The following is a 17,437-nucleotide window of genomic DNA, read 5'->3' on the forward strand; positions in this document are numbered from 1 at the left end:
GTCAGTCCACCACCCCCGCCAGGCAGCCGCTGCCTCCAAGTTTATTTAGTCTGCCCTCAGACCATCATGGGCATCCAGTGGGAGAAAAGATATGCCATCACCTCCCCTACAGGAGGCCAGTAACATCAGAACGTTGGGTACTCCAGATAGTCCAAATGGGTTACTCCCTCCCATTTGTGACAACCACTCTTGCCACCCACTTAGCTGATGGAGGACCATCTCTCTTTGCACCATCTAAGTGTAGGTTCTCTTGGCCAAGGAAGCCAGAGAGACAGGGTCTGCATTAGAAGTAGGTCGTGGTTGTTATTCCCGCTAATTTCTGGAGTCAAAGAAGAAGAGGAATTTGTCCTATCCTGTATATGCGCCTTCTCAACCTTCTTGAAAAAGGAGAAATTCAAAATCCTCACGCTCGCCCAAGTTTTATCTGCCCTAGACCTGGGAGACTGGATGGTAGAGTTGAACTTGCAGGATGCATATTTTCACATCCCCGCAATGCCGGCCCACAGACGCTTTCTGAAGTACACAGTGGGTCAAGAGCAATTTCAGTTTGCTGTGCTACCTTTCGGTCTTACCAGCGCTCCTCGGGTGTTCACCAAGGTTATGGCGGTGGTCGCAGCTTATCTGCGGAGGTCAGGGATTTCAGACTTCCCCTACCTCGCCCACTGGCTGTTGAAGGTGGGCTCACCCAAGGCAGTTGTCACTCCCATTTAGACTATGGTGAACTTCCTGCTTGGATTTTTGGTTCTTGTAAACAGCTTGGAATTTGAATCGATTGATTGATGTGGAAATGCAAGATGACCTTGGGTAGGAATTCTGGATCTGTCCTCTTGACTATTCCCTCCTTGTGTATTTGCATGTATGGCTCTTGTATTATGAGTGCCTGCAGTTCACTTACTCTATGAAGAGGTGTCATTTCAATGAACAATGAGCTCTTTAAAGTACTCATTTTTCGGGAAACCTTGTGCAAAGGTCCAAAGGGTTTCCTCATTAGTTGAGTTAGTACCAAATATAGTTCCATGTTGGTGCAGGCACCCTTCTAGGTAGACCTATCCGTTTTGCTTCCTCCAAGAATCTTTTAATTACAGGTGTGTTGAAGAAACCTTTTATATGCCCTCTTGTGTAGGCAATTATTGCTGCTAAATGTACCTTTAATGAAGTATAAGTTAGTTTGCAGTCTAGAAGGTGTGTGAGGTATTTTTGGACTGTTGTGTCCTTTCTATTGTAATTTAATAATTCAAGTTTCTGGCACCACCTCGAGTACCTTTCCCATTTAGGTATGTAGCATTTTCTTGTTGTCTGCCTTCTTGCTCCTCTGTGAATTGACATTGAGTTTTCTGCAAACCTAGGTATCCAAACTCTAAGTGTTCAGGAGCCAAGCTGCTAAACTCACGGTTTCTGGTTCTTGGTGGAGATTTGTCCCCCTCCGCACAGATAGTTGATATTGTTGTCCCGGTAATCTCTGTATATTGTCCTGCGCTATCTCTATTAGGTCTGAGAACCAAGTTTGTCTCGCCCACTGTGGGCTGATGAGTATTGCTGTCATTTGAGACTGTTTGCATTTGCTGATTACTTTGGATGTTATGTTACGTTACTTTAGCTTATAAAGCGCGTATACATCGAATGGTCTCTTGGCGCTAGGTAACTGTCTCCACACGGCTCAGGATACTTATTAATACGCTTGCTTAAATAGCCAAGTCTTCAACATCTGTCTGAACTTCCCATAATTTGAGGTGGTCCTAAGTTTCAAAGGCAGGGAGTTGCAGACACGAGGAGCAGTGGCTGAAAACCTGACTCAACCTGTCCTATTCTTCTTAAATTGGGGAATCACTAAAAAGTGCAAATGAGTGGGTCTAAGATCTCTAGTGGGGGAATACTTAAAAAGCTGGACTTGATAAAAGCTGGACTTTTCATGTGCAAAGCTTTGAAAATAATCCAACATGTTTTGAATGTGGATCTCTGTGGAGCTGGAAGTGATTGAAGATTTTTTGTCAATTGAGAAATATGCCAGTGTATGGGAAGTTGATAGATCAGCTAAGCGGCCTGGTTTTGGATCAACTGGAGCCTCCACATAAGATGTTTGAAAAGACCCAAGTAACACCGGTGTGGTTTCAGGTAGAAAAGGCCATTCTGAACAACCTGAACCCACTAGCCCTACTAACAACAAACGCATACCCACACGCGAACAACCCTATACTGAGAAATACCAAAATAGCACTTTTAAAACGGGGGTCAGTTTCAAAGGTTCGAAATCAGAAGCAATATGCGGGAATAACAACCTTAAATACAGAGGGAAAACCCTTAGGTTCGAGGCATGGATAGAGAAAGGCATCTCGCACCCGCATCAGCTAGAAAAGGGAGCAACACCAATCACATTCCTTGAATTGAAGACAATCCATCATCTAGAAGACCTAGATTTGTACAGGTTTCTAAAGATAAAGACAGCCATAACAAAATCAAAAATAATAGACACCACGCCCTCGATCTTCCAATACATAACAAACATAAACAAACTAGGCCACCAAGCATCGAAAATATACAAAACACTACGACCTATCAAGTCCAAACTGAACAATAAAACAAAGGGATACTGGGACACACACATACAACCCCCACTAAAAGAACAAGAGTGGGAAAGGATATGGGCATCGGCCACACAAAATAAAATCACACCAGTTCTCGCCCAAACCAAACTATGGCTGCTACACAAAACTTTCTGGACCCCAGCCCGGCTGCACACACTAGGGCTCAGAGATAACCCAATATGCTGGAATTGCGACATGGGGAGGGGGGATTTGGAACACCTGGTCTTCCAATGCCCAAGGCTTAAGAGCTTCTGGGATAAGGTGATGGACTTCATAGACAATGTTTTCAAGTGCAAGATTACAAGGAACTTTGTCTCACTCATCACAGCGTTCATTAGAAAAGACCTCCCCACAGAGGGAGAGAGAGAACTTCTGGACCTACTCCTGACAGCGGCGATCAAACTGGTGCTGACTAACTGGAAAGACTCCTCAAAAACATCCTACAAGAACTGGCTTAACTGGATCATCCACCTTAGGGGAGCAGACAACCTGGCAATGCAAAACACCTCGTGGAAGGCGACATCCAGAGGCCTATGGGAAGCTCTGGACAAGGCACTAGTCCCTTATGACCCTCCGTAAGAAACAGCTCCAATCAGGAGCCATGGCAAAGTCTAGAACAAAAGGACTACCTATGCTTGAGAAGAGTATACAGTCGTGCTTCTATCCTATCCTCGACTTATTCCAACCTGTCCTATACACTCCCACTTTAAGACCTCTCTTTTCACTATAAGAATCTAGCCAGCAATGGGGGAGTCGACCAAAAGGTACCATTAAACTAACCGATATACCTTGTAGCCTAAGGGCGATGAACCCGACAGACAAATGTTTTTGTATGTCATGTATGTTTATAAAAAAATCTTCTATAAAAAATAAATTTAAAAAAAAGAAAAGACCCAAGTAAAGAGATTTGGCATTGTCAATTCTTGACATGACCAGAGCTATTATAACTTGGACCAAGGTGTCAGTAGTAAGAACTTTCTTTATCTTCTTATTTCTGCGAAATTGGAAGAAGCAGGTAGATATCACTGAACCAAGCTGAGGTTTTAGAGATACCTTCTCATCAATAATGAAGCCAAGACATTTTACTGACTTCTTTTGGGGGCGATGGGGAGAGCCCATCTGATTTGACCAAAAGGAGGGACTCCAAAGGTTGAACTTATTTTTGATGACTACTATCTCTGTTTTGTCAGAGTTCACTTTCAGATGCTTGCTGTTCATCCAATCCTGGATGAACAGCATGGTGTCTTAGAAACGCAACTTGGAATTAGGAGTGTTGTCAATGGTAAAGAGGAGTTGCATGTCATCAGCATAATTAAAAATGTTGACTTAAATGTTTCTGAGAGATTGAATCTGGGACAACATATAAATTTAAAAGATGAAGGGAAAGAGGAGCCTTGTGGTACCCCATAATTCAATTGGACTTCAGGAGAATTAAAGGGGGAAATTCTAACTGATTTACATCTGTCCTTGAGACAAGAGATGATCCAGTTGATTGCTGAGTCCTAAAGCCCTTCAGCCCTGACACGGTCAGCCAGAAGATTGTAGTAGATCGTGTCAAAAGCCGCTGACAGATCAAGGAGTACTAGGGCTTGAGTGTTGCCTTTATCCACTTCCTGTCGCATGTCATCTACTATGGAGAGGATCACTGCTTCTGTTGAGTGAACGGTATAATAGTGGAATTGGGGGAGAAGCGCAAGCAAATGTCTCTGATCAGACTATCGACAGAATATTTATCAGGGAGTGGCGGTGTGGGTGTCTGAACGCAGAGAATTGGCATTTCGAGTTTTCTGAGGTTGCAAACATCTATTTTTGGTGTTCCCCATTGACTGGATATCAGTTTGAGTACTGTTTGATTGAGTTCCCACTTGTGAGAGGAGGATGCTTGCCTGCTGAGCTTGTCCACCTTGACATTGTCTTTCCCCGGAAGGTGAATTGCTGTTATGTTTACTTGTCTCTAGATGGTCCACCTCCAGATTTCCTGGGCTAGTTTTGAAAGTATAAAGGATAGTGTTCCTCCCTGCTTGTTGAGATAGTACATTGTTGTATTTTCTGTCTGAACTAGTAACGACTTTCCTTACAGCTGTTTCTGAAAGGCTTTTAAGGCTAGGAACACTGTTTTAGTTCCAGTACATTAATATGTTGTACTACTTCCTGTTCCTTCCAAATTCCTCTGACTTTTTGAGTCTCTCCATATGCGCTCCCCAATCCATAAGTAAGGTGTCCATGGTAATGGTTACTGTGGGAGTTGGGTGTATAAATGGTCTTCCAGCTGCTACATGTGTCCTGTTCCACCACGCCGTCTCCTGCTGTACCTTTTGTGTGACAACCACTAAATCTTCCCAACTTCCTGTGGCTTGTGACCATTGGCTGTGTGCCCATTCCTGGATTGGTCTCATCTGTAGCCTTGCATATGGTATGAGAGGAATGCAGCAGGCCATCTTCCCCAGCATCATCACCACAGTCCTCACTGGCAGAGACCGACACTTCTGGTAAAGGTGAGTTTCTTAAAGTATATTATCCTCTTTACGCAAGGATATGCTTTTCCTTCTGTTGAGTTGATTCTTGCTCCCAGGAAGATCTTTTCTTGTTCTGGTTTTGGAGATCACTTTTCTCTGTTTATTGAAACCCCCAGATTATGAAGTGTTGCTTTCACTATCTCTATGTGTCTTTTGCATTTGCGTAGAGAGTTTGCTTTTACCAGCCAGTCGTCTAAATAAGGGTATACATGTATCCCTTGTCGTCTTAGGTGTGCTGCTACTGTTGCCAGGCACTTTGTAAACACTCTTGGTGCTGATTTTATTCCGAAGGCCAGCAGTTTGAATTGATAGTGTGTGTCTGGCCTCCACAAAATGTAAATATATATTGTCTGTGATTCATTGGGATGTGAAGATAAGCATCCTTTAGATCTATAGCTACCATATAGTTCCCCTTTTGTATCTGAGGTATGACATCTTGCAGGGTTGTCATCTTCAATTTTTGTGTCTTATGAACTTGTTTGCAAAGCGAAGGTCTTGGATAAGAAGTAGGAATCCATCCTGCTTTACCGGGTTGATGTAGTTTCTGGACACTCTTTTTATTGCCTTTTTTGTATCAATTCTTTTACTTCTTGCAGTAGACAGGCTGTATTTTCTTTTCTGTTGGCCACTTTTTTTGGTCCCCTTGCTGGTGGTTGTTTGATCAGTTCTATGCAATATTCAAATAGTATGATGTTTAATATCCATTTGCCTGAGTTCACTTTCCTCCACTCCTGGAGGAAGTTTTTTATTCTCCCCCATCACCAGGTGTTGAGTGTGAGAGTTATTGGAGGGGCCAGCTGCTCCTCTTTGTGGCTGTTCTCTTCCTCTTCTTGCACGTCTTTGAAACGGCTGGCGTAGTAGTGTTTGGTATTGCCACTGTTGTTTTGCCGTTTGTGTTTGACTTGTGCCCTGAAACCTCTGATGCATGAATGCACTTGAAAAACTTCCTCTTCCTGCTGCTGTTCTCACAGGTGTTGATCCTCGCTGTATGTGTCTCCTGAACTGCAGGGCTCCCATGGACTTTGCAGTATCATTAGCCTTATTAAGTTGCTGAAAGGCATCAGCCACTGTGTTTCCAAACAGTTGTGCCAGTTTGAAAGGCATATTGATTATATTCGCCTGTACCTCCGTATTGAAATCTGACACCCTTAGCCACGTGTGACGTCTTAGGGTTGTTCCCACCATCATTTGTCTACTAGCTGTGTCCGTTGCATCTAATACCAATTTTAAGCATGGATTTGCAATGTTTTGCCCCTCTTCTGTCAGCGATGCTGCTCTCTTGCGATATTGTTCCGGCTGGTGCTTCATCAGCTCTGCCATCCCGTCCCAGTGTTGGTACGCATATCTGCTGAGCAGAGCATTTCAGTTGACTATTCTCCATTGAAATGCTGCACCTCTATCCAATTTTCTCCCCACCATGTCCATCTTTTCGCTTTCTTTATCTAATAGTGGTTCGCATGTTGTTGGTATATTAGCCCTATTTCTGGCTGTGGCAGTAATGACGGAGTCTGCTGAAACTGTTCCTCGTATATATATAGAGGATCTTTAAAGGAGTGTTTGTACTTTTTCTCTGCCCTTGGTGATACTGCCCTGCAAGTTGCAGGCTCCTTAAAACCTTCTTTTCCCTGATCCAGGTTGCTTGGAATCATAGGAAGTAATTGATTTCTAGTTTGGTAAGTTAGCAATGTCTCTAGGAAGAAACATGATTGTGCTTTTTCCTCTTCTAGTTGCACCCCATATTTTTCAACTGCCCTCTTTATCAATTGTCTGTACATTGCAATGTCATACAGAGGCAATGGCCTCGAAGGATATGTGTTAATGCCCTCCTGGGGGGAATAAGTCTCAACGTACTGCCACTGAGTCTCCATATAGTCAGACCCCTCTATTTCCTGAAACATATCCATGGACTCAGGATCATCTTCCTCGAAGAAGAATTCTTGTTCTACCTCCTCTTCCTGTGGCTCTGGTGTCAAAGAGGGGTTGAGTTCATCGGTGTCCAAGTCAATTTGTTGTTTTTATGTTGAAATTTACAGCGGAATTCGAAATTCTCGAAGGAATGCAGCACTCTTTTTTTTTTTTAGTCATATCATGGGCATTTCTGCCTTGAGGTGCCTCTTTTTTCGCTTGATTTCAGCGGCTCCTTCTTCAGTGTACGTGTAGATTTCCTCTTTGATGTTGAGGATTCTTTTGTTAGTGTATCACTAAAACCCTTTTTTCACCACCTCCGACTTCGTTCGTCTCTAGACGTCAACACTTTCTGACTTCAATTGTATTTTGATGTCATCATCTTTTTGGCTGTACACCCGCCCGGGGTGTCCTTGCTGTAGGACCTGAGGGGTTCTTTCGACCTCTGCTTGCCTTTGGTCGGTGAGAATTTCAGCGCCGATGCTGCCCTTTGTGATTTTGAGTCTGATGATCGAGACTCTCCCCCAGTAAGGTTTTTCGGGGTTACCTCGGCTCGCTTCTTTTTGTGTTTATACGGCTCTTCCTCTGCATCGATGATCATCATTCTGGCATCTGAGACTTCCTCTTTGGCAACTTCAGCGATGTTATCTTCCTCTTCGCTCTGCGATGGAGTCTCTTTTTGAACATTGCATGGCGTAGTGTGCTTGTGCCTGTTTTTCTCTTGCCTTTAATGTCTTCAAGCTTAAAGTCTGTGCAAGCCTCACAGTCATTGCTGGTGTGGTTTAGCGGAAGGCAAAGGTTGTACACTTGATGGTTGTCTTTTTGTTCGAATTCATGGTGGCACTTAGAGCAGAATTGGTATAGTGTCTTCTCCTGTCCGGGTATTCTCCGGTTTACCCTCTTTTCTGTGGTCTTCGCCGGTATTCCCTTGACAAACTTTTGTCTAACTTCTTCTTTTTGTAAATTGGAAAGCATTCAACTATGCTTACAGACCTAACAGTGGAAAAAAAGAATCTGAAGATGGCAACCACGAGGAGGAGCTTCCAGGGACTGCATATGACATCAGGAGAGGCAGGCTTAGAGACCAATTAGTGGGACAGTCGACGCCCCACAAAATAAAAAAGAACAAGAAAGAGACGGGCTACAATCACGTAGGGGAATTCCAGACCCAACCACTAGATGGTAAAATAATGCACAGCGTTTAATCCCTTTCTGCACCTTTATTCAAGGTACATTTGTTTGCCCTATCTTTGGCTCAGCAGCGCTCAGCTAATGCCACTGTCAAAGGGTATCTTTCTGCAATCTCTGCATTCCTGCGGTTGCTGGACCAACCTTCTCTTTCCAAATCCCCTGTTGTAGCCAGGTTCCTTAAAGGTCTGCAGCACGTTTACCCTTACGCCATTTATCATGCCTCAGTGGGACCTCACCTTGTTTTCACCTTCCTGGTGTGTGCACCATTTGAACCTTTGCACAATCGCCCTCTTTGGCTACTGGCCATTAAATCTGCCTTTTTAGTGCCCATTCCATCAGCCAGGAGAGTCCGTGAATTGCAGTCCCTCTCTGTGCAGCCTCCTTACACCTCCTTTGAGCCAGACAAATTGGCCCTCCGTACACGTGCCTCTTTCCTTCCGAAGATTGTCACTCCCTTTCATGTACGCCAAAGCATTTGCCTGCCTACCTTCTCTGCTCTGCCTCATCTCTCCAAAGAGAAGAGACTCCACCGTCTGGACAAAAAAGAGAGTTATCATTCTGCCCTGATCGCACAAAAGAGTTCTGGGTGGGTGATAAACACTTCACAGGCTATGTTAGAGCCAAAAAAGGGAATGCTGTGCTGATGCGGACCATCTTGCGATGGATCGTCCTGTGCATTAACATCTGCTACGCACTGGGCAAGAAAAAGCCCCCTTAGGGCTTGTGGGCTCACTCTACCAGACCCAAGGCTGTCACCACTGCATTAGTGCATGACGTTCCTCTCCTGGACATCTGTCAGCCGGGGACATGGGCATCACTGAACACGTTCCTAAAACATTGCTGCCTGGACAGTCATGTCTGCCATGAACGGTACTTCACCCATTCGGTCCCGCAGGACTTTTTGGTCTAATCGGGGCACAGAACCACCTTGGGTATTGCTTGGGTATCTATTCTAATGTAAGGAATCTGTGGCTAGAAGTCTCTATCAGATGAACAAGTTACTTACCTTCGGTAATGCCTTATCTGGTACAGACTCTATCTAGTCGCAGATTCCTTACCGACCCTCCCATCCTGCCAGCTCTGCAAACCGGTTAAGGTGTAAGGGACACCCTTTTTAGGGCCTTAGTCTTTTCCACACCAGTGGTCAGTTCTCATCGTGGCTCTGCGATCCTGGCACGGAAAGTCAAGAAAATAACAGACATCAATGCACCGAGGGTGCGCTTATATAGGTACCACGCAGTCATTACCGGTGAGGATGCCGCCAACCTGAATGACGCCACCTACAGGCGTGCATGGGTACTGCTTGAAAAGCGTCCACATCCAGTCTGACACCTGGGGGTATTCTAAGGTAAGGAATCTGTGGCTACTTGTTCTTCAGCAACTTATGAGACACTATGATCTCTGATAACAATTTTGCTAAGGCTTCCTGCCACTAAATAACTCACTTCTTCCACCAGATGTGCTTCACAAATTGTTGAGTACCGGCGATCGCTTCTTCGACCAGTCACACTGCTCATTGTGTATTGCTCTCACTGCAAATGACGGCACTAAGGTTTTCTAAATCGAGAATCAAATTATTAGAACTCGTCAAGCGCCCCCATCACCAGCCTTTTGTTTTCCCCACTGCTTCCTTACTGACTTCTTTTTAAAATTGCTTGCTGAGCTACTTCCTATATTCCCCATTCAACTGCTCCTGTGCCTCACATTATCCATGTTCTAACGGAAAGATTAAAACCCCCTCCACCCATAACACTCCCTTATCCTACCCAACTCTACAACAGGCCAGGCCACCCGTGCTCCAAAATCATCAGTGTCATCCTCATACAGAAAAAGGCCTTCTGCTACCTCTTTCAAACACTTCCACTGCTCTCTACACGCCTTCTTCTCTTAAACCTTTCAAAGTCTGATCTACAAATGACTCAGATATGGCATCTCCAACAATAACAACAGAAATTACATTTCTACATAATGCTCTCAAGGACTCAAGCTCTCAAGGACTTCTAAACTTTCCTATCGTCTGTACCCTACTGCCACCTCTATTCCACTGTCACCCATTGTGACCTCTATACACCCTTAGATATAGATGACTAAAATGTATTTGTACTGGGTCAAGCTTGATTATCCGGGTACAGAAATTGTCTAGCCTTCCCTCTGCTTTGCTGGTTCATTCAAGTCTCTGTACTTGTAGCTCATTCTGCTCAGTAACCATTCTTACTCCCTCTCATGCCTCCATAGCATAACACAGCACAAGTAGTTGTATTGTGTTATATTTCTTTACAAAGCCATGCAAAGCAGCAGAAATCACCCCTTGTGTGGGTTTGTAAATATTACAGAAGCCTTTGACTTGTCCTTCCATCGCAAGGACAACACAAAGGATTGATAAATCAGGGCCCTTGGGTTTATCCTTTCCAGCCAGGTTATGGTGCAGTTTCGGCAAACTGAGACCTAGATCCATGGATTGTGCTACTGAACCCGCACTGGGGCATTGTGGGTGTACATCGTATATTATAGGGGGATGACTATACCCACTGGACTGGTCAACATCCAAGAAGGAAAAAAAAAATAGTGGTAGAAGAGAACAATTCCAGATCCATCTACTAGACTGCACAATAATGCAGACCATAAGAATCCAGAAACCCACAGTAAAGGACTCACATATACAACAAGCACAGGCAAATCTAAACGTCCTTTCCGTTTGGAACCCTTTGGCTTCTGCAATGCTTTTTGGTTTGTTGAAGATGTATAGCTTCGGCAAAAAGCATTTTATGCCAACGCTGTGCAGAATCTGACAAAATAAAAAAAAAGGAAAAATACAAATGTGTGATGATGTGGCTGATGCTGGCGGCTGAACCATTTCGTAAGCATGCACTTGTTATGTAGTGTGAATGTGCCATAATGCAAGCAAATGCATGTGCGTGCGTAAAAAATTACACTGGTGCCATTTTTTAAGTTACAGATCCAAGATGGAGCGGTACATTAAAAAAAAAAAAAAAGGTAACTGGAGTGGCGCAAACTCGTTTGTTTCGTAAGGCGAAAGAGCTGACAGCCATCTGCTTCAGCACCCTTCTAAAAAATTAAGATTAAAAACAGCCACGTTGGTGATGGGGCAGTTGGTGAAGGAGAGCGGGGAAAGGATCAGGGACTGGGTGGGGTAAAATAAAAATAAAGCCAGGTGACAGTAGGAGGGGAAAAGCAGCACTCAGGGAAGAGAGCAACAAAGGGGCCGGGTTAGAAGAACAGAAGGGCGAGAGCAACATGGAGCACAGAGGATGGGTATATGGCAGGGGAGAAGGTCAAGAGGGGGAGAGCTGGAAAACACATGCACTTCATAGAGTGTTTACATGAAAAGAAAAAGATAGTTCCCTAACAGTGAGCAGTGGAAGAATACAAGTCAGTCAATCAAAAGGATGGTAAAGAAGCTATGCTACAGAGGAAAGACAAATACAAGAAGAGGAAGGCGAGCCATCAAATAAGAACCAAGCACATAAGAGTTACAATAAAGCTAATAAGTGGTAAGCAATGGGTAGGCCGTTAGTCCACTGTGAGTTTTTGGGAAACCCAAAAAGTTATTTTGCAACCTGACAGCTTGTGCTACCTGGAAGGGAAGACTAGAAAAAGGTGTGTTGTCTCAATATAAAGATGTGGATATGGTGTTTACCATCATATAGATTTAAAAGTGCCATGCATCTTGTGTATGCTCATACACATGTCCTGTGCATATGTTGATGTATACATAACAGTAGTACTATATTTTCCTGTACATGTAAATGCAGAGATGTGTGTGAATGGGTGTTTAGTTACAGATGTATGGAGCTTGTCTATATGCGCATGAACACACTTTACTGTACATGTAGATGTCCCATTTTAGTCTCTACATACATCCAGATATGCTGTATTGCCACTGCACGAACATCAGAAGCGTTGTGTCTGCCTGTTTGTGTGCATGTAAAGGTACTGCTTGCCTCTGTATGTAAGTTTAGGTGTGCTGTTTGCCTTTATATGTAGGTGAGCCATGGTTGCCAGCTTATGTGCATACAGAAATGCCATTTGAATTTGGCTGTGTATACAGATATGCTGTTTGAATTTACAGGATTATGCAGTGGTGTTCTTCCACTCTTTACATGAAAGTACAGATGCCCTGTTTGCCTGTGGATGTCCATAAAAATGTGCCATAGTTGCGTGTGGATGTACAAGCCAAAGTACTGTTTGTCTGCGTATGGGCTTATTATGTGTTGTTTGCCAGTACGCTTAAATGGTAAAAAGCCATTTGTCTGAAGATACAGGAAAAGATGTGCTGTTTGTTGTATATGTGCCATGGTAGCTGAATGTAGGCAGGCTCACGACATGTTCCTCCACAGACTCATACCTGTGTCAGGTCGGCCATTCCCTGAGGAGATGCAGAAGCCAAAGGAGCCATCCGCAGGTCTCCTTAGCTCGAGGAGGCATGTTCCATCTGAGAAGACTTCAGTCATTCGTCCGACTGCACGCACCTGGTCCGGGGCACCAATATCTTCTACGCTCAGAGTGCGCCTGGGTCGGCGTTCACCTTTCCTGTGCCCGAAGAAAAACAGTGATCATTAACATGTGTCTGTTAGTTACCAATGATGTCATTTCACCACAAAAGAATGCCCTCCTGACTCTCCCACCACCTCTCCTTCTTTCAAAATCAGCACCCACTGAACAGGATGTCAAAGAACTAAATGATGTCCAATTATTTTTCAGCAAAGCTTTGGAAGCCAATTTAAGTCCTGATTAACTATGAAGTCTGACTTTGAACCTCACTTACAATTGGGTATTATCAGGATTATCCATCAAAAACTGACATGCTTCATTTTCCGCCCATGGCTCCCCCGCCCCATTCAGAGGCGGAAGAACTGATGTGTCTGTGACATCAGAGTAAGCTGTCCTTCTGTTAATCAAAGAGAATGGCATCAGTAGGACAGCTCTATTTGGATCGGCCTGTACAGTGCTGTTCTGCCCAGCTGTTTTCCTGCATAGGACTCCTGTAAAAGAAATTCCCAGCATGTATGGGACTTTGTTTTTTTTTATGAAAACCATTGCGTTGGGTGTTTCTCTTTGATAAACAGTATGGTGAGCCACCATTAATCTTCTTTTGGGCAAAAGTGCTCCTACCATGTCAGCTAAAGCGTTTTTATCAAATACTCCTGCTAAACAGGCTTGGAATTCAAGATAGGGTATCAGCTGCAGCTCGACTTAACCACCAAGCTCTAAATAATCAGTTGAGTGCTCCAAGGCAAGAGGCGGTCAAATGCGAGAGAAAGAGCTCTGAGGAAAATTCCTCCCAAACATACAGAGCCCTGCCGAATGACACACAGCAAGTCATTTGCCAAACTAGGGTTAATTAAAGCTAGAGGTTGGCATACCATGCCCCAGGCTGCATACAGCCTCATCATGAATGCCTAAACCACATTGGAATTACAAAGGCGCTCAGCATGAGGCCCCAAGATTCACCCTAGGGTGTTTGTCTGATTCCTGTGATAATGCAAAAAATAGAGGGTGGGTCCCTATCTCGATCTTAAGGTTTCTCTTTCCCCATCCGTCTCTTTTCTCTGATCCCTAAAGAAGCTAAAGGTGTCACATTAATCTATGTGGGGTTTACCTCAATGCCCCTTCCTGTGCTTTGCACTGCCCTACAAATAGGTACCTGAGGGGTCTTTCAACACAGGGCCTTTCTTTATTCTCATACCTATCACTTGCTCCATGATCTTCAAGAGATCCAAGCAGGTAACAACTGGATCGATCGGTCTTCCCTGAGTGGAGGTTCTGTGCAGAGGCAGACTTTCTTAGTTGACGGAAGGGTGCAACCTGGGAAGAAGATGGGTATGTTACATGACAACACAAACTTAAAATAGTTAAATTGGCAAAAGACACCAATGTTAGGCTCTGAGTTTTCTACACATTACAGATACCAGTTATGAGAGGCTTCCAGTGACACTAACACGGTAACCTATTATAGAGCAATAAACAGGGGTGTAACTCTGACCTCTACAGCCCTGAGTGTACCTTGGCATGGCCAAAACAGGAGACAATGACATGGGAAAGATGGGGTAGCTACCACCAGAAAACACAATTCACACAGTATCAAAGCTTGTGGTACACCTAACTAAGCCTGACTTGCTTTTGCAATGATAGTGTCTTCTACTGACTTGAAGATGACATGGGGGGATTGGAAAATCTATCAGAAAACAGAAGGCATGGTGAGATGTGCCTTCTTTAGAGGAATGCACATGATTGTGGCTCTCTCTCAGGTAGGGGAAAAGCTACAGGAAGATGCACCTGTACTCTAGGGGCTGAAGTAACAGGCAAGAGTGATTAAATTAATGTGGATAGGTGGGGAAGGTGTGTAATGTGTGCTAAATTGTCTATTATGTAAATGGGTGCCGTAAGCATTATATATGGAGCATTATGGAAACTGGTAATGATCACATATTTGGCCACAACAGAAACGTGTATGCAAACTGGTAACGAATAGTTTTTTACCTGTCGGTGTAGTTTTGCAACTTGAAGATCTTTCTGGATTCACTATGCTGTGCATTATTCCGCGATCTGGTGGTTGGGTCCGGATTCGTAGTCTTTCTTTTGTTTTTTTGGGGGGTTTTTTGTAGCCCAGGTGGGCGTCGACGTCCCACCATTTGGTGCACCTCTCGTGACGTCGTCGTGCTTCCTGCGGAAGTCCCACCTTTGGGGCGCCATCTTCGGGTTCTTTTTTTCCCCTTTTTTTTTTTTAACCCTAGGCGTTGTTTTAATTTTCCTTTTCCAATTCTCTTCAGTATTCCAATTATTCTGATCTTCTATGTCCTTCCACCTCTATCTCCATCCTCATCTTCCTGGCGGAGGTGGGTGGGTTCGCTAGTGAATCCAGAAAGATCTTCAAGCTGCAAAACTACACCGACAGGTAAGAAACTATTCGTTTTGCAGCGTGAATCTTTCTGGATTCACTATGCTGTGCATAGACTTTGTAGCGGTTTGTTATCTTTGTGGCGGCTGGGTGGTAGATGAGTGTTGGCTGTTGAATATGTGTTGAAGCACCTTCTGTCCTACTTGTGCTTCCTTGTTCCTCTGAATGTCCACGCAATAGTGCTTAGTGAACGTGTGCACTGAAGCCCATTTTGCCGCCAGGCATATGTCTTGAATGGGCGTATTTGCCAGAAAGGCAATAGTTGCCCCCTTCTTCCTTGTGGAGTGGGCTCGTGGCCCATCCGATAGTTCCTGCCCTGCTTGTTTGTGGCAGTATTGTATTGTTAGTGCAATCCATCGTGCAATGGTGGCTTTTGTCACGGGTCTACCCAGGAAACTAGTTGCAAAGGAGACAAAAAGCTGCTTGGTCTTCCTGTGCTCTTTGGTCCTCTCAATGTAGTGCATCACTGCCCTTCTAGCGTCCAGAGTGTGCAGTGCTCTTTCTGCGCTTGTCGTGGGGTTTTGAAAGAAACTCGGTATCTGAATTGTCTGGTTCATATGGAATGCCGACACCACCTTAGGCATGAAGTGTGGGTCCGTTCTTAGAAACCACCCTATCTTTGTGTATCTGTATGTAGGGCTCTTGCAGTGTCAGTGCTTGTAGCTCGCTCACTCTGCGCAGCGAGGTTATCGCTACCAGAAAGGCTGTTTTCATTGTCAGCATTTGCAGCGTGGCCTTCATAAGCTCGGTTAGGACCACGTTGAGGTTCCATGCCGGCGGCGGCATCCTCTTTGGTGGCGCAATTCTTTTCGCCCCCTCCAGGAACCTCTTTACTACCTGTGACGTAAAGAGACTTCCTCCTCTCTCCCCTCTTGTGTAAGCTACGATTGCCGCTAGGTGTACCCTTAGGGAGGATGAGCATAGATTACTTTTTAGTAGGTGTGTGAGATATCTAAGCACCGTTGCCTCTGTTGTCATTTTATTCTGTAGTTTATATCTGCTGCACCATATTGTGAACCTTTTCCATTTCTCCCCATAGCATTTTCGTGTTGTAGGTCTCCTTGCCTCCCGCAGCACTCGCATAATGCTTGGAGGTAGGTTCAGGTGCGCAAACTCTAAGTCTTCAGGAGCCATGACGCCAGGCTGAGGCTCTCTGGTTCTGGGTGCAGGACCTCTCCGTTCTGCATGGAGAGCAGGTCCTTTCTTCTTGTGAATTTGTGAGGCGTGCCTTGCGCCATCTCCACTATTTGAGAGAACCATGTCTGCCTTGCCCACTGCGGAGCTACTAGGATCAGTGTCATGTTGCTGGTTCTGCACTTGTCGAGCACCCTGTGTAACAGCGGTATCGGTGGAAAAGCGTAGGCAAATGTCTTTGACCAACTTATCCATAGGGCATTCCCTTGTGATTGCTGTTCTGGTTGTCTGGATGCGAAGTTTTGGCATTTTGCATTCAGGCGTGTTGCAAACAGGTCTATTGTAGGTGTTCCCCACCTCTAGAACAGCCTCTGCGTTTCCTGTCCATTGAGCTCCCACTCGTGGGATGCCGATGTCTGTCTGCTGAGCCAGTCTGCCTCCACATTGTCCTTCCCTGGTAGGTGTATGGCCAGCAGGTCTATCTTGAGTGGGATGGCCCATTTCCAAATCTCCTGTGCCAGAGAGGAAAGGGGGAACGATTGTGTCCCTCCCTGCTTGTTGATATATAACATGGTAGTCGTATTGTCCGTCTGTATCAACACTTTCTGGTTGTATAGCTGTTTCTGGAAGGCCTTCAGGGCTAGCAGGACAGTCTTCAATTCCAGGTAATTGATGTGTCTGACCGCATCTGCCGGAGTCCACAGACCCCTCACCCTGAGTTTGTTCATGTGTGCTCCCCATCCTATTTGTGATGTGTCCATGGTAATGGTCACAGTTGGGTTTGGTGGTTTCAAGGTCTTTCCTGTAGTTAAGTTCTCCCTGCTCCACCATGTTACCTCCTCCTGCACCGCGTGCGTAACAACCACTAGATCCTCCCAACTCCCGCTTGCTTGTGACCATTGCTGTTGCAGCCATTCTTGGAGTGGTCTCATGTGAAGCCGTACATTGGGGACTAGGTGGATGCATGACACCATCATCCCCATGATCTTGCTCACTGTTCTCACTGTCAGAACTCGCCCCTTCTGGTAGAGACGCGTCTCGTTCAGCAGGGCTATTGTTCTTCTGTCGCTGGGCATCACTGTACCGTCTATGGAGTTGATCTTCGCTCCCAGGAAGATCTTCACCTGTTCTGGTTCTATCGATGACTTTCCCCAGTGTATCAAGAACCCCAGGTATGTTAGTGTTCTTGT

General features: G+C 44.9%; 1 protein-coding gene across 1 annotated transcript in view; it reads right to left on the reverse strand.

Annotated features, from left to right (window-relative positions):
- KIAA1614 (KIAA1614 ortholog) overlaps nucleotides 1-17,437 on the reverse strand; it is a 199,828-nt gene that overhangs the window by 4,323 nt on the left and 178,068 nt on the right. The window contains exons 8-9 of the mRNA XM_085601763.1: nucleotides 13,902-14,020; nucleotides 12,561-12,745 (exon numbers count right to left, since the gene is read on the reverse strand). Coding sequence (XP_085457889.1) covers nucleotides 12,561-12,745; nucleotides 13,902-14,020 — 304 coding nt within the window. The remainder of the gene's footprint in view (nucleotides 1-12,560; nucleotides 12,746-13,901; nucleotides 14,021-17,437) is intronic.

Source organism: Triturus cristatus, chromosome 4_2, assembly GCF_964204655.1.
Source record: "Triturus cristatus chromosome 4_2, aTriCri1.1, whole genome shotgun sequence".
Taxonomy (NCBI): Eukaryota; Metazoa; Chordata; class Amphibia; order Caudata; family Salamandridae; genus Triturus; species Triturus cristatus.